The sequence below is a fragment of the Pseudoliparis swirei genome, chromosome 22 (genome assembly GCF_029220125.1).
Source record: "Pseudoliparis swirei isolate HS2019 ecotype Mariana Trench chromosome 22, NWPU_hadal_v1, whole genome shotgun sequence".
Taxonomy (NCBI): domain Eukaryota; kingdom Metazoa; phylum Chordata; class Actinopteri; order Perciformes; family Liparidae; genus Pseudoliparis; species Pseudoliparis swirei.
In genome coordinates, this window is record NC_079409.1 from 9,183,774 (window position 1) to 9,208,576 (window position 24,803).

The window sequence follows — 24,803 nt, forward strand, 5'->3', positions numbered from 1 at the left end:
TCAAGTGAGCTGAAAATTGTCTTATATTGAGTGAATATTATAGACATTTGGCTTTTCGATTCAGACCGACTAATTTGACAAATAGACATTTGAATAGAATCCCAATGATTGAGGGAAATATGAAATGTCTTTGTCAGAGAATCATTTGGGAGGACAGACTAATACCTTCTCCGGTGGTCCAGTCTGAGGTCATCAGGGAAAAGTAATACCAGTTAAGACCTAACTACCACACCTGCAACAGATTGTTGCCTTTTCTAATGATGTCTGTTAGATGCATTAATTCCTAAAGCAAAAACTGTTTTTGTGTAATGCATTATGTTAGAGGTGTTAGATTCATGTAATTATTGTATTATTGATAGGATGTTTGGCAAAAAGGCTATTGGATCATTAGCTTCTGATTTTTGTAATGTCAAATGCAAAAATAATGACAAATCGGCTGTCGCTCAGTGGGGTAAGGGGGTCGTCCTGCAACCCCACGGTCGTCGGTTCGATCCCCGCTCTCCCCATTAGTTGCAAGTCGAAGTGTCCATGAGCAAGTCACTGAACCCCCAGTTGCTCCCCGGGCGCATCACTGCAGCCCACTGCTCCTTAATAACTAAGGATGGGTTAAATGCAGAGAACACATTTCGTTGCCTGTGTACCTGTACTCTGTGCAATCACAATAGAATCCAATCCAAATGTCCACTATAACTTCTTAAAAGGTGATTCAATCTGCAGTTTCACACACACTTATCGAGTAGAAGAAAAAAAAAGGTTGTGGAAAAAGCCGTTGAGTGCAAGTAGAGACAGAATAGGGAGGACGGCTATCAACACCTGAGCACACTCATCACAGTGGTGTTGGAAAAGTCCAGTGGGCTACTGGAAAACCAGCCAACAGGCCACACCACTTCAAAACATCAAAACACAGTCGATCTTCTTTATTTGTGTCTTTTTCTCTTTTCACAAAGCGTCCAGCTCAACGTTTGTGTGAAAAACTACCGCCTAAATATTGTATTGACGGTTTGTCATGGTGAGCCTGCTACGCAATGCAAACTGGCACAGCCACCGTGGGATCAGCTCTCTAAGAGCACACAGATCCTAAGAATCAAATAAACTGATTGGAGTTCAAGGGGTTCAACCCAGTAGCTCAGACTGTAACGACTCGTGTGTAGACCCAAATGCACCCTCGACTCCAGGGATCCTTCGAACTTATATTCCACACTCTGGAAACGGCAGGCAGAGTATCAACAGGACGAAGGGCTGGTAGGTTAACGGGGAGTTGGACTAGCGGGTTAACCAGGGACAGGCAGGGTCGGCAACAGGAAATCCCTCTAGAAACAAGTGCTGGAGAGTCTGGCATAGAAAAGGAAGAACAATCTGGCAAGGTGTGTGTGTGTGTGTGTGTGTGTGTGTGTGTGTGTGTGTGTGTGTGTGTGTGTGTGTGTGTGTGTGTGTGTGTGTGTGTGTGTGTGTGTGTGTGTGTGTGTGTGTGTGTGTGTGTGTGTGTCAGGAGACTATATAGGTATTTGATTAGTGATCAAAGACAGGTGTGTGAACAGGTGAAGGAAGTCAGACTAACGAGGTGGGAGTGACTGAACCACAGAGTGAGGAGCTGAACTGTGACAACAGGTGTGTGAACAGGTGAAGAGAGTTAGACTGACGACGGGGAGTGAGGAGGGTGTGGAGCTGAAACTGTGACACAGACTGGACATTGCTCTTTTTTACAATTACAGTCATTACGTTACAATTTGGTTTCTTTATAACTGCTGACAAATTCTTCTCATAACCACAAAACCTTAGAATAATATGATATAAAAGAAGGACATTAGCTAGAATCAGCAAATTATTGTTTTCCTAGAAATTATTATTCATTTTTATCATTCAAGTGATTTTTAGCACACGTATAGCGAAGACGAACCTTGTGGAAGCTGCCGTGGAAGATCTTTTTTATTTCGGTTCCTTCAAAAGTGACGGTCTGGAAGTCTCCTTTGTAGTCATAGTTGAAGAACGTCAAGGTATTCCCATTGTCTGAGGAGACACAGATGGTGATGAGGAAGGATAGAAAAGGTTGCTTTGTATACATTATACACTATCTCTGTCTCCGGCTACTAGACGTCAATAAAAATACACTTTATTACAACAGCGTAGTATATAGGCCGAACAATATCAGCAGCAAACAACTTCATCTTTGAGCTTCTCTGACATTTGTCTATGATCAAAAAAGTTATTGTAATTAGACTATTGTAAAGAATACAAACCTTACCTGCCATCTCTATTTGTGGATAACGTTCTTAATGAATTACGTTTTTTTGCTGTTGCAAGACGAGACAATCCTCCCCGTTATTTGAATAATAAATGTGATGCATGTGTCAATGAGAACTATGAGTTTGTACCATGTGTAAACTAAGCTTTGAGATTGTCACAATATTTTTGCTTCTGTATCTGTAAAATAAAATATGAAAAGCGGAAAAATCACTGCATAGAGATGATCAGATAAGCATGCTGATAACTGTCTTTCTGTATAATCTTTGACATAGAAAATAAGTACTTATAATGGAGATACAACCTTTGTTAGAATACTGGAAGTTTATCTCCAACTTGTGGACCAATTTCCTGTTCACGGTCATGTGTGCCATTGTTGAATGAATTCTTTTGAACAGCCCAACACACTATATATCCAATGTCGTTAGCTGTATCCGGGTCAACAAGAAAAGTAGAGCAAAACAAAATAACTTTTCCCCTGTAACTTCCTCCAGCTTTGCCTGGGGATCTCAAGATCATCCAGCTCAGCTGGTGGTATAATCTCCACAGCAGGTCAGGGGTCTGCCCCGGGTCTCCTCCAAGTCAGCGTCTGAAACACCTTTAGGATTTCTGGAACTTCACAGCCGGATTAAACACAGTTACTGTAGCGTGGTCAATCTTTTGACACCTTCATCCTGTCACAGAGTCTAAAGCACACAAGGATCAGCACCTCTCAGTTTGAGGCCATGCTGCTTTCCCAGATTGATGGTGTAAGTAAGTAAGGGAGGCCTTCCACAAACAGAAGCGCTCTCTCAACGATTGAAGACACAAAGGTAAGATGAAACCTTTTCTTATTTAAAGGTACATTAAATTGGATTAAAAATAAACCAGTAGTGGTTTCACTCCAGCCCTAAAAGTCTGCTGCATTCTACTCTCTCAGATTATTAGGAGGCATCGGGGCAGCAGGAGCTTCAGCTCACATCTGCTGTTTGACGATTTGGATGATGCAGGAAAGACACAAGCAACATTACAAGTGATTGCGGAAACTTACTGTCCAGGATTAGTCCGACCAATGGCTCGTTGTCCTTGTTGAGGATTTCCCACAATGCAAAGGGCTCCTTCGGGGTCTCTGGAAGTAGGCGGAGCATCATAGAGATGGTGTAGTCAGAAGGTAAACCTTCAGGATGAAGGTACCTGGGACACACATTTGAGAACAGGCAAACACACACACACACACAGACAAACACACAAAGATAGTGAGCATAGCTATACCCTTAAAGCATGGAGTGCCATTGTCTCTGTTCAGTGCTTGTGAAATGCTTTTGGAGTGCTTTTGCTGCTTTAGTCTTCGAGTGCCAGCCTCTTTTTGATCTCAGAGCCGAACCTTTTTTGGGCGACTGCCTTCGAGCACTTCAGGTTAAAATTGTCTCAGCTTGAACTTTTCAGAGGGCTCTTCAATGTCACTTCTCACAAACTGAACAATCACAGAGCAGGAAGCTAAAGTTAAAGCTGATTGATTGTTTAAAAAAAAACCGAAAGACTTTACGGGAGTATTTTGAAAGCCATTGAATTATCCTTTTGAGTGTTGTATGTATGGGTTTAATACTTGAATATTTCCACGTGCTAAGTAAAACTTGCACTTGTAAGCTTCTCATTGACGTTTTCAGTTATTTGTATCAGCTCTTAATGTTGTGAAGCATCTTAATTACAAAACTAAAATCTGTGATTTGAAGCCCATTTAAATGCCAGAAAAGAAATGTCCATATCATATTTTAATATATATTTTCAAAAATACTTACTGATTGGACAGGGTTTAATCAGACAACACAATAAAATGTACTTTTCGTAAATTGCATTTTTTTTGCAGAAATTCCATGATTTCAAAAAGAAAATCATTCTCTGTCAATTTTGACAAATGTTTGGGCACCTATGTATTTACATTGATTCATTAGATATATTTACAATTTAAAGTCTGGTTGCCATATATGGAAATACAGTTTTGCTTAATAGCATTGTATTACTGAGAATAATTCAAATTATACTATCTTTAAGATCACCTTTTGTGGTTGTGAGCATTGGTGTAGAAAAATACAGCCCAAGCATAATGAGTGGACCTTAACATTTATGTCCCAAAAAATATTCCAAACAGAGATGAAGGAACATTTAAAGTCAAGTAAAACTCATTGGCTGGACCTCATACTTCTACTTCTGGCTGATAATTCAAAGTCCTTTGGTATTTGCGTCCCACTGACAATCACCACTCCCCATGTCCGGGCTGGAAGGGAGGGTCCCTTAATAAGCAAACATACTGTAGCTGGATAAACAGTGGAGAAGGATCACAATAACTCGATGAAACACACAGGAAGCTTTAGTCGTCAACTGGATTCAGCATGCTAATGTCTTGTAGATTATATGTACAGTATATTTCTCGACATACTTTATGCACGGCAGAGAGGGAAGCTGTAAATAGGATATGATGACAACTAAACATGCAGATCTTATCGCTTATATTTGTGAATTACAATGAATGTTTCTGTCGTGATGATTCTTTTTTGAGACTGAATTGTCGTATTTATAACCCTGCGCTTTTGTTATTTGTTTTCAGGTGTCTCTTTTGAAAGTGAGCTTGATCTCAATGGCAACAAATAAAACTGTCACTGAACAAACCGTCACCTTCAACTCTGCCTGCTGTCACTTATATGTAAGGAAAGTTTCTCAATGGTTTCTGAGCTGCTTTGGGATTATTGTTATCCTTATTTAACAAGATGCATTTCAGAGTTTATGAGGACAGAAAAAAGGAAAAATGCGTATGGGTGTAATAATACATTGATCAGGATCAACACATCAATAATATGTCTAACAATCCAAAGTGAAAACATGGATACATATTATCATCTTTCAGATATGCTTTTTTATTTTTATTTTTTTCCCACGGCACATCTGGGTTACCATTTCTGTCCTTCATACAGGCCGAATAATATTATATATTATTATATATTTTAGGAACTTGTAGTATAATGATTTTTTTTGTTCATTCTACAAATTATTTTTCAAAATTATTTCATTTCATTTTTTGTATCTTTATCGTATTGATTGGTTTTTATCATTTAATCTATTGAAGAGTCTTATCAGGGTTTCACTCTTACCTAAGCTGGTCTTCCTTTGTTAGAACTCACTGAGCTTTATTTTGCTGCGTTGTCTGTCAAAGCACTTTGTAAACTCTGTTTTTAAAGGTGCTATCCAAATAAAGTTATTATTATGAATATTATCCCATATCACTCACAGGCAAGGCTCCTGAAATTAATCAAATACATTTTCCTCTCAAAATGTGTGAAACAAGCAGACACTGTAACGTTGTCCAAATAATAAGTATCATATGTTATTGTGATGTATCTTGAGCTTAAACTCCGACAAAATGTTGTGTTCAGCTATATTTCAGAACACACCAGGAAGAGTGGGAGGCGAGAGAATGGAGGTGTATTCAAGCACAGTGACCCAGGAAAATCTCTCTCATTATCAGATGACAGCTATGACGCACAATTATTTTGCCTGTCAACTGAAACCGAATTTCTGAAAAACGATCCAAGTTGTGCTTTTGTGAAGAGTGTACTTTAAATCGTGATTTCTCCCCCTTAGAGTGAACATACTCACTTGGTGGGCTGTGACACCAGGGCGTCACGGTGTAATCTGTAACAGGGGAAACTGTTGAATGAACCCGGCTCCAGAGAAACTCCAGGTATGGTGCTGTACTCCTTCTCTACGAGGCCAAACTTCTCCATCATACGGAAACCTGCAACACACGACATGTCATAACCTTCATCCTCGTCATTATCAAACTCCTCCTCCTCCTCCACTAAGTGATACTTGTATGACAATCATTCCCCTGGCCACAGCGTGCACCGACACTGTGTTATTACCATCATCATCCTAATTAGCTTATATATTTTTCAAAGATTTAACACGCTAATTGGACCTGTGTGTACGAGTATATTATAGATGTTTCCTTACCTGCCATGGTGTTGCCACTCATCAAAACAGATGGACAAGCTGAAAGACAGGAAAGAGTTCATCCTTAATTTTTTTTTCTGCAGTCATTCTCTCGATGTCTTTGAACCAACAGTGGGACTTTTCTGGAGTTTTTTTCCGCTTGGTCTCTTCCCCCCTCTCTGTTTCAAACACACGGGGGTATTACTCACTGGCGGTGGCAGCCTCACAGACAAAAGTAATGAGCTGCTCTTCTATTTTCTTCACAGCATCCAAATCGTCCACGAAGAAGACGTGTCTATCACTGGGCTTGCTGGCAATATTCACCAGCTCCCCATAGTCAGCGTCCGCAAAGCCGATGGCAAAGATGATATAGCCTGAGAAAGGAGTAAAACAAGATAATTCATTGCATGTTTAAAGGGATTAAGTGGAGTAATGTGACACATTGTTAATATTATTGGTTTCAAACCAAGAGTCTGATATCCTATAACATTAAAATATGACATACAGTACATCAAACATCCACGAATTGAGAGGGTGAATGGGGAATCTGTCCTCCAGCTTCTGTACTTACCAACAAACAATGACTTACATACTGAACATCAATTGTCAATTTATTCATAACTTTTTGGTTTATAAAAACCTACCATCCACCTGCATCTCCTTGGACACTTTGTTGACATCATCTTGGGAACGTCCATCAGTGAGAACAACCAGGACTTTAGGAACGCCCCTTCGAGCTCCAGCTTCTGAGGTGAAAATAGACTCCTTCACATGTTTGATGGCCCTACCTGAAGAAGACAAAAGGACATCTCTTGATTTGACAAACATATCAGTATTTCTGCATGTTTTATCCCATACAACCGTTCCTCTTGTCCTTTGCTTCTAGAAACATACTAAAGTATTTGAGATGTTGTGCTCATTTCTACTTTCCAAGTTCATTTCTGTATACTGGAAAATAAAATTGCAGAAACTTACATTAGATACATAACAATTATTCTCAGTGTCCCTATTTGTCTGCTTTTTACAAAACAATATTTGTGTTACATTACACAAATGAAGCACATCCTTGGATGTGTACGGCATAAAGTTAAAATCTGAGACTTATCACTGCTACTGTGCTGATCCCGTTCATGCTCACACCATTAGCTGACGCAGCTCCCTCCACCACCTCCACCTCTTCCTGATGTTTGTATAGTTAATTTGACAATATCGTACTGTTAAGATGTAAAGTTCCTGTATGTTTATGAAGGGAGAATTAGCGCTCACAGCAGAATCAATGTTGCTGCTCAGATTCTTTGATCGCCCTCAAACAGCCGAGCCTTCCTCTGCCAAACTGTATACACATTTGTGAAAAATGATCAATTCCTTGACGTAAGTGTCTCTGACTGAGCTCTAACTATAACAACTCGAAGAAAAAGAAAAGCTGCAATGTGCTTTTGTTGTAATTAACTTACTCAAAATATGTTCAAGTCACTGCTGGATTACTCTCATGTTCTAGGAAAAATCAAATGCATGTTAACTAATGGCTGCCTTAAAAAAAAGCATGAAACATTACAGCAGTGATGTAACATACACAGAGTAAAAAATAACAAAGCAAAACCACTTCGACCTCTCAATCACACTCTTAGCACCATCTTGCGATATGAAGCTTCCTTTCCTCATTGGTGCAACAATTTGGAACAGAGAAATAAATGCCAATTACATTGATTAAAAGCACCACTGTAATCATAAACAGTGTTAAATAAATCCTCCTCCACTTCCAGCATGGGTGTGAATGATTGTGACTGTTGCTACAATTTTAATGTACTAGCAAGTATTAATTATTCTTCCTCTGACGATAATGGAATATAATTTCAAGCCCATAATTGTGACATGACTCCAGTGGCCTAACAGCTCCTGAAACCAGATCTGGGCCTAGTTGACATTAACATTTGATATATGCCAGAAGGCAGACAATGTCAGATGTATTTCAATGAGACCTAAACACTAAAAGATGGGACGAAGATGAAAATGCAAAAATCAAGTCTGTCAAAAGGTTGAAATTGGATAAACCTTTGACAGAGTACACGTTTCCTGCTCATGGACTTAATCTGTCAAAAAAGGTTTTAGAATGTTTCAAAACCCAAAGCATGGAGCCTTTTATGTATCACTGTGTTCAAAACACCCAGTTCATTAACAAAGTTAAAGTTGGAATCAAAAGCATGTGTACCCACTCTATTATTTGTATTATATTTCTATTGATCTATTTGCCTCCAGACAGCTCTCTCTCACTGCAGAAAATAAATGTGAACTTGGCCGTGACCCTAACTCTGAACAGATGGAAGTGGGTGATCGTTTTCATTCAGGGACAAATTACAAAGTATAGTCAGCTAAAATAACCTGCAATGTGCTTTAATTGATCTTAACTGTTAAAGACTTCACACATACTGAATAAAGTCAACAATGTGTGTGCAAATACACTAATGTTGTCCAAACCACCAGTCTCCTTATAATGCTGATCTAATGCCAGTGTTTGCATACTGTTCATCATGATTTGCATTCGTACTTCAAAAAGCTCATCGACTCATCTCTACCTGACCTTTTCAAAATTAAATGGACAATCACTGGCATTAATCTTCTTTACTCCCTCGGGCCTTGAACAATCTCTCCTCTTCCTCCTCTTGTGTGTTCCAAAGTGTGTCTGAGTTCTTAAGATGCTGAGTATCAGCAAACGTCACAATAAAAACAATATAAAGCACTAAAAAGGCCCTATGAGTTGACTAAACACTTATTGTACATGGCTCTATCTGTGTATGATGCTTCTGTCTCCCAATTTCTAACTAAACCAAAACCCTCAGACCACATCCCTGTCTCTGCTTTCAGTTTTTTTTTGTATTTTGTACAGAGCTGTCAGTGGTGACAAATGAAAGAGTGCTTGGCCTGTAAAGTAAGACACAGGACAGAGCAAAGGAGAGGATGAAATAGAGGCGGAGCTGGGTGTGGGTGTGGGGGGGGGGGGGTGAAGAGAAAAAGGCAGGGCAGGTAAAAGGATGCAGAGAGAGTGAAAAGGGTAGAAAAGGAAGAGGAATGAAGAAAGAAATCAGATGGGGATGGGCAGGTTAGAAAGGACGGTGAAAAAACACAAAAACAAAACAGAAACATGTCAATGGAATGGCTCTTTTGATTAGGAGGAGATTGTGACATTATGTATGGGTTATTTTGAACAGGAAAAGCTATAAAACCCTCTAATCTATGAACAAGTCCAGCAAGTTCCTAAGAAATATATGTGGACAATCAAATGCATTATAGAAAATATACAATGGCTTTTGAGTAGGTCTCACTGGCTTTCTTATTTCATACATTCTTAATTTATACATCTATTCATGAATTTATAAAAGACTCATGAACCTTGAAAATTGAGTGAAGGTCTCACACAACTGCATTACTACAGCAGAAAAAGTCAGACTGACTGCAAAGCATAGAACAAGACCAATCACAAGTCAGATAACTAATGTGTGAATATATTAATGTGCAATTATGGGTTGAAAGTAACACTTCCTTCATCTGAACATATTGTATGCGAAGAGGCAGGGATTAGCACAATTACTCATGTAGGGCTTGAAATTCATCAATTTCAAAAGACACACATACTCACACACATATTACAGTATATATACAAGGATATGACGATTACAGCTGCAGCTATATTAAACCACTCACTCACCAAGCCAGAGGCTCACTAATACCTTAATGAATAAATGCAAAGAGAAAAGCCAAATCCTAGAATATTATCTTCAACACCCTGAATCCTCAACATGCGTACACTCAGAAAAACAGACTGAAGTATTAAGGAAGGCAGCCTTATTTAAATACATGTTTTTAAAATCGATAAAGAGAAAAGACATATGACTAGAAGTTGGTATAGAAGAAGAACAAGTAGTAGAACCTCCACCGTGCCATTGAGCAAACCTTGAGATGGGCCGCCTCCAGGTGTGGAATGGTGAGAAAATATGATGCAGGTTGCTTCCTAAAATAAGCTGGTTTTAACTTAATGTTTCAGAATGAATAAATATGACTAATAAAAGTGAATCCACTCCCCAATATGTTCTGGCACTGAGGTTTGTCAGCTTACTGTGGATCTATGCATCGATTCAGCAAATCAATGTGTTTGCTTGGCCTAAGGGTTATCGGACGGAGGATACAGTGAGCTAGCCATTTACAGTAAAAACATTAGAAAAGGATTAAAGCCGTGGGGTTTCTTGTCTCCGACCGGTTGTATCCACACTGATATATCTGGGGCTCAGGGATAAAGAGGATGATATTCTTTTTATTTGAGGGCTCTGGGGTGTTAGACGCAGTGTGGGGCCCTGATGGGGTCTCTGAGGAGAAGTTGAGGCTTACGAAGGAAAAAAGGAATAGTTTGGAGTGCCAACTTTAGGGTTGTAAAAGCCTCAGTCCTAAAAGCCAGAGAAAATACTGATCCATCTCTAAATTGACCACAGGAGTAAGATGTGAGTCAGGGGGTTTAGGTACAGAGTATGTGGCTCAGTACAGTATATGTTGTATACTTTGTATTTGTATAGCTTAGAGTGAAGATTCACAAGGGAGGTCGAACATATTCAAAATAAAGCATGAATACAACAAAATCATTGAGCAGGGTAGGAACTATTGTTCAATTCTTCCTGAAGTATCTTAGCAAAAGAAATAACAATATATTTTTTTAGTGTATTAAATAATAAGAAATATATAATTAGCTGTATGGGTGTCACTGGTGGAAATATGGACAAACTGAGGAATAGGCATAATGCATGAGCACTGAGGTGGATTCACTCTACGCCGAGGCAGTGGATGAGCATGTATGTGATGTGAGAGACAAAGCATGAGTGGGTGAGAGACAAAGATTTAAAAAAAGGGAGAGGAAGACATTGTGATTCTGTGAGCATTAGTCTAACCTGGTGAGAGCCTGCTGCCCCCTCACTCCCATAGTGTGGGAACGATGAAATTTCATGGTGTATTTTCTGTTCTGCTGCGCACACACACACACACACACACACACACACACACACACACACACACACACACACACACACACACACACACACACACACACACACACACACACACACACACACACACACACACACACACACACAGCTTGCTTGTAGTTGTCCGTCGAAGCCGATGATGACGTCCACTTCTGACTTTCAGCGGTGAGTTTTCTGGTGGCTGTATAGTCCTATCCTGGATCCACAGGTCTTGTCGCAGGTGGGACATGCGTATGTAGTAGTGGTGGTCCTGGCAACCTTGGTTGTTTTTCTTGTATGCCTTCTTTCCTGCCTCCTGGCTGTCCTGTCCTCCTCCAGTGCTGTGGTCCCGTCTTGGCACATCTGACGCCAGGTGTTACGGTCAGCAGCCTCCAGGTCCCCTGGTCTGATTTTACATTTCTTTAGCGCTGTTTTTATCTGGTCTTTATAGCGCTTCTTCTGCCCTCCAGCAGAGCGCTGGCCTTGGGCGAGCTGGCCATACAGCACTTTGTGAGGCAGCCGATTGAGGAGCATCCTTATAACGTGCCCCAGCCATCGTAGCTGGTAGTGGTGATGGTGGCCTCCATGCTCCTACAGCCTGCTCTCCTGAGGATCTCGGTGTGTGGCACTCGGTCACGCCAAGTGATTCCTAGCATTCGCTGGAGACAGCGGATGTGAAAATGCTCCAGGGACTTCACATGGCGGCTGTAAGTGACCCAGGCTTCACAACTGTACAGGAGGGTGGTGATGCACACTGCTTGATACACAGAGATTTTTGTATGGAGGTATAAGTTCTTGTTTTGAAAGACCCGGCGCCTGAGTCTCCCAAAGTCAGCTGATGCTTGTTTGATTCTGTTCTGGACCTCATTGTCGATGTTATTGTCCTCAGAGAGGATACTCCCGAGGTATTTGAATGATGGTACTACAGACAGATGCTTATCATTGATGCTGAAGATGGGTGGCGTGGGTGGGATGTTGGTGCTCCACTGACAGACTACCTCTGTTTTGGTGATGTTGATGGTCAGCCCCATCCTGCTGTAAGCCTTCACAGCTGCATCCAGGACAGCCTGGAGGTCTTGTGGAGTGTGAGCCACCAGAGCGCAGTCATCTGCATACTGCAGCTCAAGGACCCTCACTCTGTGCAGCTTGGTGGTGGCCTGCAGCCTCCTGATGTTAAAGAGGTTGCCATCGAGCCTATAGACTACTGTCACCCCGCTGTTGTCCTCAATTTCCTAATGGAGAAGCTGGGTGACGCATAGGAGGAAGATGTTAAAGAGCACTGGTGCTAGTACACACCCCTGCCTGACCCCTGTGCACACAGGGAAGGAGGCAGACTCTTGTCCTCCTATTGTCACCCTAGCATTCATACCATCATGAAACTGTCGGAGGATGTTGACAAACTTGTTAGGGCATCCAAACCGGAGCAGGATGTCCCACAGTAGGTCTCTCTGCACAGTGTCGAAGGCTTTGGAGAGGTCGACAAAAGCCATAAACAGGTCTTGATGTTGCTCCCTGCACTTTTCCTGAAGCTGCCGGGCTGTGAAGACCATGTCGACTGTACTCCTGTTCTTCCTAAAGCCACACTGTGATTCTGGGAGCAATGCCTCTGTGATGTTGTTGAGTAGCCTCTGCAGCAGCACCTTGGCCAGGACCTTACCAGCAACAGCAAGGAGTGCTATACCCCTGTGGTTGCCACAGATGGTCTTGTCACCTTTATTTTTATATATAGTGACAATTTTGGCATCTCTCCATTGCTGTGGGATGTTTTCATCAGCCCATACTTTAGTGATGTGTTGATGTAGCGCTCTTGTACAGAGGTAACCACCCTGTTTAAGCAGTTCCGCAGGGATATTGTCCATGCCAGGAGACTTGTTGTTCTTCAGAGAGCGGACGGCTGACAGGACCTCCAGGAAGGTCGGGGGTTGGTTAAGGTTGTCAATCGGTGGAAGTTCAGGCAGTTGATCCAGGATGGTGCGGTCTGCTTTAGAGTCCTGATTAAGCAGGGTATTAAAATGTTCAGCCCACCTCTCCAGTATACTGCTCTGGTCTTTTAGGACTCTGAGCCCATCTGCGGTTTTAACAGGAGTGATGCAGTGGTTTGTTGGGCCGTAGATAGATTTGACTGCATTGTAAAAGTTATGCATATCATTTCTATCAGCGAAAGATTGGATTTCCTGTGCCTTCTCTGTCCACCACTTGTTTTGCATTGTCCGTAGGGTCTTTTGCACTTCACGCCCGCCTCTGCCATTGCTGTCTGGCGGTGCTCAATGAGGGGTTTTTCAGGGTTGCCTGGTGTGCTTTGTGCATGACGTTCAGTGAGTTACGGATGGTGTCTGAGTTATTGTCAAACCAGTCCTGGTGGTTTTTGGTCTTATAGCCGATTGTGTGGGCTGCTGCTTCATGAAGGGCTGAGCTGATAGCGGTCCACTGTAGGTCTGTGTCATTCTCTCCTCTCAAGGTGAGTTCAAGCTCTTCAAGTTTTTCAGCCAGGGAGCATCAGAACTCATTTCTTGTGCTGGTATCCTTCAGATGGGCACAGTCTAAGCATCTCCCACTGACCTCACGTTTCCGCATGGGGGGGCGTACGCTCATGTGGACTTTGGCCACGATCATCCTGTGGTCTGTCCAGCATTCTGCACCTCTCATGGCCCAGCATATGAGAACGTCTTTGATGTCACAACGTCTCACGATGACATAGTCAATCAGGTGCCAATGTTTAGAGCGTGGGTGCATCTATGATGTTTTATATTTGGTCTTTTGCTGGAAGATGGTGTTGGTTATGGTCAGGTTGTGCTCAGAGCAGAGAGTAAGTAATCTCATGCCATTTGAGTTGGCCTGACCAATACCATGCCTGCCAAGCACTCCTTTCCATATCCTGTCACTCTGCCCCACACGAGCATTGAAGTCCCCAAGGAGGAGGATCTTGTCGGTCTTGGGGATCCGTGGAGAGCCTCATCCAGTGACTGATAGAATGAGTCTTTAACCTCAGTGTCGGATGGCAGTGTTGGCGCATACACACTAAGAAGTGTAGCAAAGCGGTTCTTCGCCAGGGGATACGGAGGGTCATCAGTCTTTCACTGATGCCCACAGGTGTTTCAGTGAGTCTTGGTAGCAGTGTGTTCTTGATGGCCAGTCCCACACCGTGCAGATGTTGTCCACCTGGGGGATAGCCTTTCCAGAAGAAGGTGTAACCAGACCCTTCCTCTATCAGCGACCCTTCATCAAGGAGCCTGGTCTCGCAAAGTGCGGCGATGTCGATGTTGTAACGCCTCAGCTCGGCCGCAATCAGTGCTGTTCTTCTGTGAGGTCTTTCGGTTCTGCCATAGGAGTCCAGGAGGGTTCTTACGTTCCATGTTGCCAGTTTTAGGTTTTGGGTTTTTGTTCTTCTGTTTCGACCGCAGAAGTGGAATGACCCGACAGGTGTGGTAGCCTGTCCAGGTGCGAGTTGAGTGGGCATTTTTTTAGGCCACCTTTTCTAGACCCCTCCTCGGATTGAGGTGAGCAGTGTGGTCCCTAAATAGGGGCTGCTCAGTCACACAGGGTGCTGCCGAGATCAGCTGCCACTCAGTCCCAGCTGATAGCGACCAATATCCTGTGCCGCTGACGTGCAGGGCTCTGACTAGAAGCTCCCAGTCTATTCAAACCTGCTCCCGTCGCCAGTTGCCCCAACGCCGCCAGTCTTCAACCAGATGTGGATCCAGAGTATTCACCGTGGTCAGAGGTGGATACCTGCGCAAAGAGATTATTTAGAGTGCCGTTGGAGGCGCGCTATCCCCAGTAGCACTATCTTCGCCATGGTGAGGTAAATCTGGTGGCATGGGTGAGCCCAGGACGACCAGTTCCCCATCCTGGCTGCAGGAGGCTGCCGGGTCCTGGCTGTGTTTAGGCCCGCCTATTGCGCACCGCCAGCGCATTGCTTTTCTGTCGGGGTCTGCTCCTTAGCCCTGCCTCAAGAGGCTAACCCACAAGGCAGTGGGGCTATTTGCCCATAGCTGGGGCAGTGGTTGATGGGTGCCAGGGCGTGTCCACCTTGTGGTGGGCCTGCACACCGCATCTCTGGGGCCCACTGCTGCTCCGAGATCCCCTGCAGTTTAGCCTGGGACCGCAGGGTACCCAGTTACCATGTGTGGCCACGAGGAGGCACTGCAGGAGTCTTGGTGGTGGAGAGGCTATGTACTGGCAGAGGAGACTTACGCTCTCGGCTCCTCTTTTCACCCCCTATGAGGGAGCTAGCCAGCGGCGGTAGCTGAAAGCAGAGAGTTGCAAGCAGAGGGCAGCATGCAACATGCAGCATGCACTAACTACAAGCACTTCTGCACTACTGCACTAGACGCTTCACAGCCACCCTGTGTGATGACACATCACACACACACACACACACACACACACACACACACACACACACACACACACACACACACACACACACACACACACACACACACACACACACACACACACACACACACACACACACACACACTGCCTTGTCAGCTAAAGCACCACACGTTTCTATCTGTTAAACTATAAGACAGTGAAGTAGATGTAGGTGTACACGAAGTGGTGGTGCTGGACTAAAAAAGGACACAGGAGAAAACAGAAGAGGAAGAACAGGTGCTAAAAGAAATGAGGAATGTTCAGAGGAAAAGACAGAAAACAATGTGAAGGGGAAAGAAGAGTGAACTCGTTAAAGGAAAACAAAGAAGACATAAAAGGAGGAAGGGGGAACAGTGGGTGGTTGGCAAGAGAGTAGAGGAGATGAAGGAGAAGCAAGAGGAGAAAGAGGAGTAAGAAGGGAAAGGAAGGGATAAGTTGCAAACAGCATGTTCAGCTCTAAAGCTGATAGCAAAGCTCAAGGACACAATTACTCTGAACAGACACTGAACCATGACTGAGACTTGAGGGGAGTTAGAGCCCTCAGCATTACCTGGAGTGCCGCATCAACGCTTAGAGGTACCGACATTCCCCTTGTGTGTACGCGCACCGCTGGGCGCCTCTAAGTGAGCTTTACAACAGATTGACAACCCCAAACTGCTGCTTTGCAACATGTTTTCTTTAAGTTTCCTCATCAAGATTTCTTCTTATAAGTTGAGGTTTAATTCATCCTTGACTTTGGAAATAAAAAATAATCATGTTTTTTCAAGTCAATCTCACCACGAGTTCTGTTAGTCGCTGATTTGGAGGTCCGATCGGACTGCACAATCTTTCTCAACAAATAGAGTTTGCCAAGTTGTCATAAGATTGTGTATAAACGAACGAACACTGCAGATGAGCTACGATTGGACTTTGTGGTGAGATTGTTTTGTCAACTTCAGCTTCCAAAGCTAAGAATGACCTTTCAATCTCAAGCCAACATGGAATGATGGGTCTTTGAAGGGCTCTGAAAAATGTAACATTTTAACATCTACAACTCCACGACAAACGGGCAAACAGCTACTAATGGCACTTGAGAGATTGGTTTGTGAACAGCTTTGGGTACATTTCTGAATTCGCCAGTTTTGTTCTATGGCATGAACTACGATTACATACCACACCGCTCTGACCTGTCTTTGTGTTTCCTCCCTTGTATCTGATCTTCTGGATAGCTTCCAACAGCGCTTCCTTGTTGCCATGGGAACTCAGCTGGAATTCTGTCCGAGCATCGTCGCTAAACTGAGCGATGGCCACCTGCAGCGAGGAAGACAGAAAGACAGAAAGATACGGGAAATAAGTTCAACTCAAGCATCCACCTCCAGCGCTAAGAACCGAACCAACAAGGAAGTGTCGAAAACTGCAGTTTGGCAAATGGCCACTTGAAGCTGGCTCCGATTGCGAGTCAATCCTCAAAGACCCCCATGTTAAAATGGCCAACTTTACAGCAGAAATAAACATGTTTGTCTGCACAAGTTTAAAAACCTATTTGTACCTCATTATCACGTAACATTTCTACATCTTTGCTCAACAGCAGCAGCCGTATCAAACAGATGCTGCTTTTGTTCGCTGAAGGAAACTGTTATTATACTATCACTATATATATTTTATATACTATATATTATCACTCTAAGAGGGATGAACAAATCATTGTCACTACTTCCAGACTGCTAATGGTGCTGTTGTTGGCTCAGGCTGGACTACTTTCACCAGCCAACTCTCTCTTTATTGTACAGCCAACTCTCTCTTATTACAGCCAACATTTTGCTCTTGGTAGCCTTCTGCCAGAGGGTGATGGGGCACACAAAGGGTAGCAAACTGCATAACAGCAGACATTACACAAATGAAAGAAAAGGGTTTAGCAAGCAAGCACCTCCACAGTGTGACAAATGAAACAGCTGAGCTCTGCCGACAAGAGTCGGGGAGCCACGCAGGCAAGAAGCAGGAAGAAATTAGTTCACAATGACAATAGAGAGCTACTGCCTCAAGTTGGAGACTGGTCATATGACCCTGACACGTGAGAAACACTGGAGGCAATGAAGATGGTGTTATTTACTGGAGATTCAAAGCATTGCTGATGTTGGATGTTATTCTAAGAATCAAGTTGATAGTTATGAGTCAATGCTGCCTTGAACCATCTCAACTTTATTCAAGCTTAATGCATCCGGACTTAATTTATTACAACCGCCACTCCTCCAAGAAAAGTCCTGACACAAAGCGCAATGGCAGCAAATGAGTGAACTAGAAAGGAAGCCTTTCCAGAAAGTAAACATTGGCTCACTGGGTGTTGAAAGTTCCTCCTCACTTCTCTAAACTTTTCCAAAAAAACAGGGCTGTGGTCAAGCTGATTTGTCAAGTACAGCAAAAATAAAATTGGTCAAATTCTTCTCTAAAGCATCCCTTCCTGAATCAATCCATGCTAACGGCTGCAGCCTTCCTCAAACAATAAATGGGCCAAGTCCACCGAGGTCAAAAGGTCAAACTAAGGTTGGTTAGGATTGCATCAACTACTTCGTAATTTTCTGTTAAATTCACAATTTATTTTTCTGTCAACAAAGAAGGTGGACGAGCTCACAGCTTCCACAAAAAAGCTGCAGATCTTGAGAGAGTCATCCATGACGTTAAATCCCTCTCCGTCCTTTTTATTATGGGACATATAGCATACTGTCTCCATTATTGTTCTCCCTTTCTATTCTTCTCTTAGTTAAATGTGTTGCAGAATATGAAATATGAGTAAGAGATAAAATACATTCTAATATGAATATCACTCCCTCCAGGAACTAGACGCCACCGTTGTTCTTTTTCATTACTGACAGATGTTTATTGGATGCGGGCGCACTTCACCATCCACCTTCAATCCACCGTCGAACTGTACAAAATACATTTAACAAGGTTGACGTTGACATTACATAAAATACAGTTGACAAATATATGCGACGAAAGCATTAACATAAAACATAAACGTACCTCACTGGCTGCACATAAACCACGAGGGAATGGGTCCACTTTAGACATGTATTCTTCTCTTACTTGCACTTCCTAGCTTCTCTTACTTGCTTCACTTACTTACTCTTCCTAGCTTCACTTACTTGCACTTCTAGCTTCTCTTACTTGCTTCACTTACTTGCACTTCTAGCTTCAACCACATGTTCACCTGCGATTGTTGCAATCAAATGCGTCCCAGCGCAACACAGGACACGCAAACAGTTCCCACCAAATACAAAACAAAAACAAACCAACATTCGATAAACGAGTTGTACAAATAATATATTCAACCAAACTTACTACAAATGACATAAATAACATTCATGGCAGTTACACTCCCACCAAATCACATTCTTTGAGATTTCACTTCACAAAAATAACCATGACATTTATTCTGCTTCCAGCAGTAAAACTGTCTTGTGTACGGGCCTGTCAAGATAGACTGGCTTAGTGGTGCGTTTTCCCTGGCTATTTAAGGTTGAGTCACGAATTAACAGTTTTACCTTTCTGACTCTTCCATCAGTGCTAGGGTACACCTGCGCTACTCTTGCTAATTTCCATTGATTTCGTGGAGAGCCTTCTTCTTGTAGGATGACGATGTCGTTAACCTTCGCCAACCTTCGCTCTTATCCTTTGGCCATATTGGTCTTTGCTGAAGATTAAGGAGATACTCCTTTTTCTGGTCAATGGGTGTTCCTTAACTGTAACTCTGAACTGAAAGTCATCAGATGACACGCACCATTGGACACCGAGAGCTCTTTCCATGAGTGGCTCTCCCAAAGCCATATCAAGGTCTTTGACACTTTCAGCACACTCTTCCTTTGGTATTGAATTCAATACATTCTTGCTGTTGGAGATGAACTTGTGTAGTCTTAGCTTGCCTTTGCTGCAAAGACCTCTTGCTTCCTTGATGAGTTGAATTGCCTCAGCATCAGACGTTACACTCACTAGTCCATCGTCAACATAAAAATTCCTTTGAATGAATTTGACAGCATTTTGGTTGAATTGATCTTGACCTTCAATTGCTAGATGTTTAAGACCAAAATTGGCACAGCCGGGTGAGGAGGCTGCCCCAAACAGATGGACTTTCATCCGGAAAGTTGATGGCGGAGATGCCAGGTCACCATTCTCCCACCATAGGAACCTCAGGTAATCTTGGTCTTCCGGCCTTACATGAAACTGATGGAACATCCGCTCAACATCACACATAATAGCGATCGGGCCCTTGCGAAACCTACAGAGAACTCCCACCAGGGTGTTTGTGAGCTCAGGTCCAGTAAGAAGGTGGTCATTCAATGACGTGTCTTGGAATCTTGCTGAGCAATCAAAGACCACTCGTATCTTCCCAGGCTTGTGAGGGTGGTATACTCCATGATGGGGAATATACCAGGCTGGTTGATTGTTGAGTTCTTCTTCGGGAACCTTCTCTGCATCACCACGAGCAATGATATCTTTCATGAAGTGCATGTAGTCTGAGCAGTATTTCTGGTCTCTCTTGAGCTTTCGTTCCAAACCTTTTAGACGCTGAATAGCACATGACTTATTATTCGGTAGATTTGGTTTGTCCTTTTTGAAAGGTAAGGGCATTTCATAATGTCCATCTTGTTTTTGTTTGATTTCATCTCTCAGTTTAGTCAAGAAGTGAAGATCTTCCTGAGAGACTGTTGCATCTTCTTCAACTCTTTCACTAAAGTCAGATTCTAGCACCTTAATTACATCCTCTGGACTGATCATTTCCTTGATCTGAGTCTTGCAAACAAAGTGAACCTCACTTTTGAGCTTGATTGTTGATTTGGGTTCAGGTGTCACTTTCCTTACAATGATGCGGTGACTTACTCCAATTGCGTCACTGTAGTGCTCTTGCGGGTCACCATAACTTACGATACTCCAACCTAGATCGGTTTTCTGAGCAAAGGGTTGGTTTTCTTCCCCACATACGACTTCTTTAGGCATTAGGGCTTGTGGGCAATTGTATCCGATGAGCAGACCAATTTCACACTCCATTTGCGGCGCAATGTGTTCTGCAAGATGCTCCAAATGAGGCCATGCTTTAGCGGTCTCTGAAGTTGGAATGTGTGTCCGATTAGCAGGGATAAATTCACGAGTGTACATTGTTGGCACTGTGATCTTCTTGGAGGAAAATATCCCTCTTATTTGTAGGTCTTTGAGTCTTTTACAGAGTACAATTGTACATTTTGACGACATGGTAGATAGTTTCAGCTTCACTTGTTCTGTGTTCGTATCTAGAACGTTTGCCACTTCTTCGAGAATGAAGGAAGAATCACTTTGTGAATCTAGCAGAGCGTAGACAAGAACTTCTTTACTTGGATCATCTTGCGTTGACACATAGACAGGTACAATCGCTGATGTCTGTGGAGTATTACCATCTTGCACAACTCTGTTTGATGTGGTTTCCTTGACAACGTCTTGCAGTTGTGTTGGCTGTAGCTTTCTTTCCTTGCCATAACTTGTGTATTTAGATAGCTCTCTCTTTGGTTCTTGTTCTTGTTTTGAGCGATCTTCGTGTAGGCATGTGGGATGACTTTTTGAACAGGTGTCGCAGATCATCCGGCTACTGCAGCTCTTGGATTGATGTCCAGGCTTTAAACATCCGAAGCACAGTCTCTCACTCTGAATGAACTTGACTCTGTCAGCAACAGTCCTTTCATTGAATCTGTGGCACTTGTGTAGACTGTGTCCTAATTTCTTACATAACACGCATGTGACTATGTTTCTTTCACTGGTGTTGGTTGTGAAGATCTTGGCACCTACAGTTTGGTTCTTGTAAGACAAAGGGGTTTGATTCTTGATCTTTGCTTTATCAGGTTCGCTTTGTCGTAATGCGTTGTAAGATGTTATAGGGTTGCACGCAATACTAGCTTCCATTGACAGGAACGTCACAAAATAATTAAAGCTTGGGAACCTTCTGTGTTCCAGTTGGTATTGTGTGGCCCTTCGGTTCCATCTGGTACTTAACCAGTCGGGTAGTTTGGCAGTTAGTTTTTGGTTCTCAATAGCATCATTAAGAACTTTTAAACTCTCATTGTGAGCAATAGCGAAATCACAACTACGTAGAAAGTCCACAAATCTTCTTAAGTCGTCACTTTCCTTCGGAGCTAATTTTGGCCATGCATGTAGTTTGTCTCGGAAGGCCTTGGCAATCACAAAAGGCTCGCCGTAACGTTCCTTGAGCACGTTCCATGCTGCGTGATATGAATCTTCTGAATCAATCAGGAAATAACCTTCTACTGCTTCTTTAGCTGCTCCTCCCACATATTTCTGAAGGAAGAAGATTTTCTCTGCAGTTGGAATATTTTTTCTCTCAATTAGGGTCTGAAATGAAGACTTCCAATGATTAAACTTGAGTGGATCCCCACTGAAGATTGTAGGCTCTGGAATGGGAAGCCTATTTGCTGATATGGCCTCAGCCAGGACTTTAACAAGCTCTCCTGTGTCGTTTTGAAGCACACTTCTTGGAGCCACATCTCTTCTTAGTGGTTGTGGGTCCTGATACACAGGATTCACCTGGTCAATTGCTTGCTCGAACCTAGGCAGCTCATACTTATGTGGACTCAGCCTTTGGTCTGGGTAAAACTCATTTTCATCGTAGACTTGAAGCCTTGCTCTGGCTGCATCCAGTCTTTTTTGCTCCTCTAAACGTCCAAGCTCTCTTTTCAACTCTTCTACAGAACCTTTTCTTGCAGCATTCTCTTCCTGCTGTTTCTTTAAGAGAGAAGCTTCTTTTGTCTCCTTTTCTATCCTACGTTCAGTCTCTTCTCTTTCGCCTTGAAGACGGCGAGATAATGCAGCTGCTTCTTGGTCTGCAACTATCTGCTTGTCCTCAACTTCAAGTCTTTGCAGTTTCTCTTGCTGGCAGTCTTGCTCGGCCATAATCTTCAATACAGCTCTGGTAGCTGCATACTCCGCAGCGGCTTCTTGTCTTTTAACGGAGGAAACGTTAGAGCGAATGGAAGTAGCCTTAGAACACTTTGAGTCCGGAGATGAAACACTGGACATTGTAGATGCGAATACAGAGCTTGCATCAGGCCAAATCAGTTCCTCCTTTGTTCCTTGAATTTGAGACTGTGCATTGTGTACAACAATCTTTGTGACTGATATACATTTATCCAGCTTCCGGCGCATCTCATGAGCTGGGCTGTCGATCCTTCGATAATCTTCATAAACAATATTCAGTTCAGATGATTCTCTTTCAATAGTGCTGATGTGATCTTGTAGGATGTTGCTAGGATTTTGTTTGACAACAGATTTTTTAGCCAACTTAGTTAAGGCCTTCCAGCGCTCGTAAATATTGTCAAAGTGAAGTAGAAGCTCTTTTGTTTTTTCTTTCTGCAATTCTTTCCCTTTTTCTGTTAATGTACGGGCTTTATCACTCCCTCCAGGAACTAGACGCCACCGTTGTTCTTTTTCATTACTGACAGATGTTTATTGGATGCGGGCGCACTTCACCATCCACCTTCAATCCACCGTCGAACTGTACAAAATACATTTAACAAGGTTGACGTTGACATTACATAAAATACAGTTGACAAATATATGCGACGAAAGCATTAACATAAAACATAAACGTACCTCACTGGCTGCACATAAACCACGAGGAAATGGGTCCACTTTAGACATGTATTCTTCTCTTACTTGCACTTCCTAGCTTCACTTACTTGCACTTCCTAGCTTCTCTTACTTGCTTCACTTACTTACTCTTCCTAGCTTCACTTACTTGCACTTCTAGCTTCTCTTACTTGCTTCACTTACTTGCACTTCTAGCTTCAACCACATGTTCACCTGCGATTGTTGCAATCAAATGCGTCCCAGCGCAACACAGGACACGCAAACAGTTCCCACCAAATACAAAACAAAAACAAACCAACATTCGATAAATGAGTTGTACAAATAATATATTCAACCAAACTTACTACAAATGACATAAATAACATTCATGGCAGTTACAATGAACACATCTATATATATATATATATATATTTCTTCTGTGAATGGGTTCCAAACCCACAGATTACACTGTGACATATATTTTTCTTTTTTTTCTCAAAATATTTATGGTTTTACGTGTGGTTACTTTTGGCGAGATTCCCAGCATCTATTTTGAATTCAATTTCCTGTGAGCGTGACTTTTTTAGAATGGAAGTGCCATTACAAAACGAATGAATCAGAAAGAGTGGACAGAAATTAAAAGCACATTTCTGTTGGATAACTTATGATACTGAATGAACTGGCAATACAGTCATTTTCACGAGACACAGACATTTAGACGAGACGCAAGAACCACTGGCGGTACTGGAAAGAAATGATTTAAAGCAACATTGTTCAGACCCAGATGGTCAAGATTGATCTCTAACCATTTTAATTCAGAAAATATTCTGTAATGAGCAAATATAGAAAGGGGGGCACATTACAAGCCAACGGGTACAATTTGTTCATCACTATTTTACTCTTGCGTTCTTCCTCTGAGATTCTCCGTGAGGTAATAAATGATCTCAGCGTAGCTATGTGACTGACCTGGGTACCGTCTGGTCCAATCAGATCCAGTGACCCCATGGTGCTGTAGAGGAAACGTGTGATCTTCATGAAGTTGTCGTCTCCGATGGACCAAGAACCATCCACCAGGAATGCCAGGTCCGCCTTGGCCTCCTTACACACTAGACGGACAGACGGAAACGCAGACGGACAGGACTCAGGAGAGGTGTATAGATTGAGTCAGCACGTATTTTGTCTGCATTTAAAAAAGTAATTCCGTAAAGAATGAAGGTCTGCAGAGGAGAAAGTGTAACTTGAATGTTAACTGGCTTCCTAATATATTCAGACTGAGTAAATATGTATAGTCTGAATCATTGCAAATATACAGCTGCTGCAAAGGACTAAATATGCAAAGGCTGGGTCCTCATATTAATTTGCACGCTATAGAGTTTGTAAGCTTACAACTGAAGCACAAGCTCTAACATTTAGAGTTTAACACGACACAATTGTGCTATATACAATGTGTTTGTTTCTCCGTCTGTCAGCTGCTCATTAATATTCCTGGTCCAGCGGTGACTCGACTTATTCATCGCAGGTTTCCAAATGATTACCAGTAGCCTTATCTTGTTGTCAGTTGTTTAGTGGTTTTAAGAACTTTTTTTGCTCAATGCAAAACTGTGTTTATGACCATGTCAGCCTCAATAAAAG

At 42.6% G+C, this 24,803-nt stretch overlaps 2 protein-coding genes across 6 annotated transcripts in view; both read right to left on the minus strand.

The window, feature by feature from the left end:
* col14a1a (collagen, type XIV, alpha 1a) overlaps nt 1–24,803 on the minus strand; it is an 87,418-nt gene that overhangs the window by 35,800 nt on the left and 26,815 nt on the right. For all 5 annotated transcript variants that reach the window (XM_056444270.1, XM_056444271.1, XM_056444267.1 and 2 more), the window contains 8 exons: nt 24,138–24,277; nt 16,754–16,877; nt 6,852–6,995; nt 6,417–6,581; nt 6,229–6,267; nt 5,872–6,010; nt 3,272–3,414; nt 1,898–2,007 (listed from right to left, as the gene is read on the minus strand). In XM_056444270.1, the coding sequence (XP_056300245.1) occupies nt 1,898–2,007; nt 3,272–3,414; nt 5,872–6,010; nt 6,229–6,267; nt 6,417–6,581; nt 6,852–6,995; nt 16,754–16,877; nt 24,138–24,277 (1,004 nt within the window). The remainder of the gene's footprint in view (nt 1–1,897; nt 2,008–3,271; nt 3,415–5,871; nt 6,011–6,228; nt 6,268–6,416; nt 6,582–6,851; nt 6,996–16,753; nt 16,878–24,137; nt 24,278–24,803) is intronic.
* On the minus strand, nt 18,466–22,959 carry LOC130212944 (uncharacterized). Its single transcript, XM_056444272.1, has 2 exons — nt 18,588–22,959; nt 18,466–18,489 (listed from the first exon to the last, which is right to left on the minus strand). The coding sequence occupies exon 1, from the start codon at nt 22,746–22,748 to the stop codon at nt 19,209–19,211; it is 3,540 nt and encodes a 1,179-aa protein (XP_056300247.1). The 5' UTR covers nt 22,749–22,959; the 3' UTR covers nt 18,466–18,489; nt 18,588–19,208.

Excerpts from the sequence above, each read along its gene's own strand:
- LOC130212944 (XM_056444272.1), bottom strand. The coding sequence starts at position 22,748 with ATGCGCCGGAAGCTGGATAAATGTATATCAGTCACAAAGATTGTTGTA.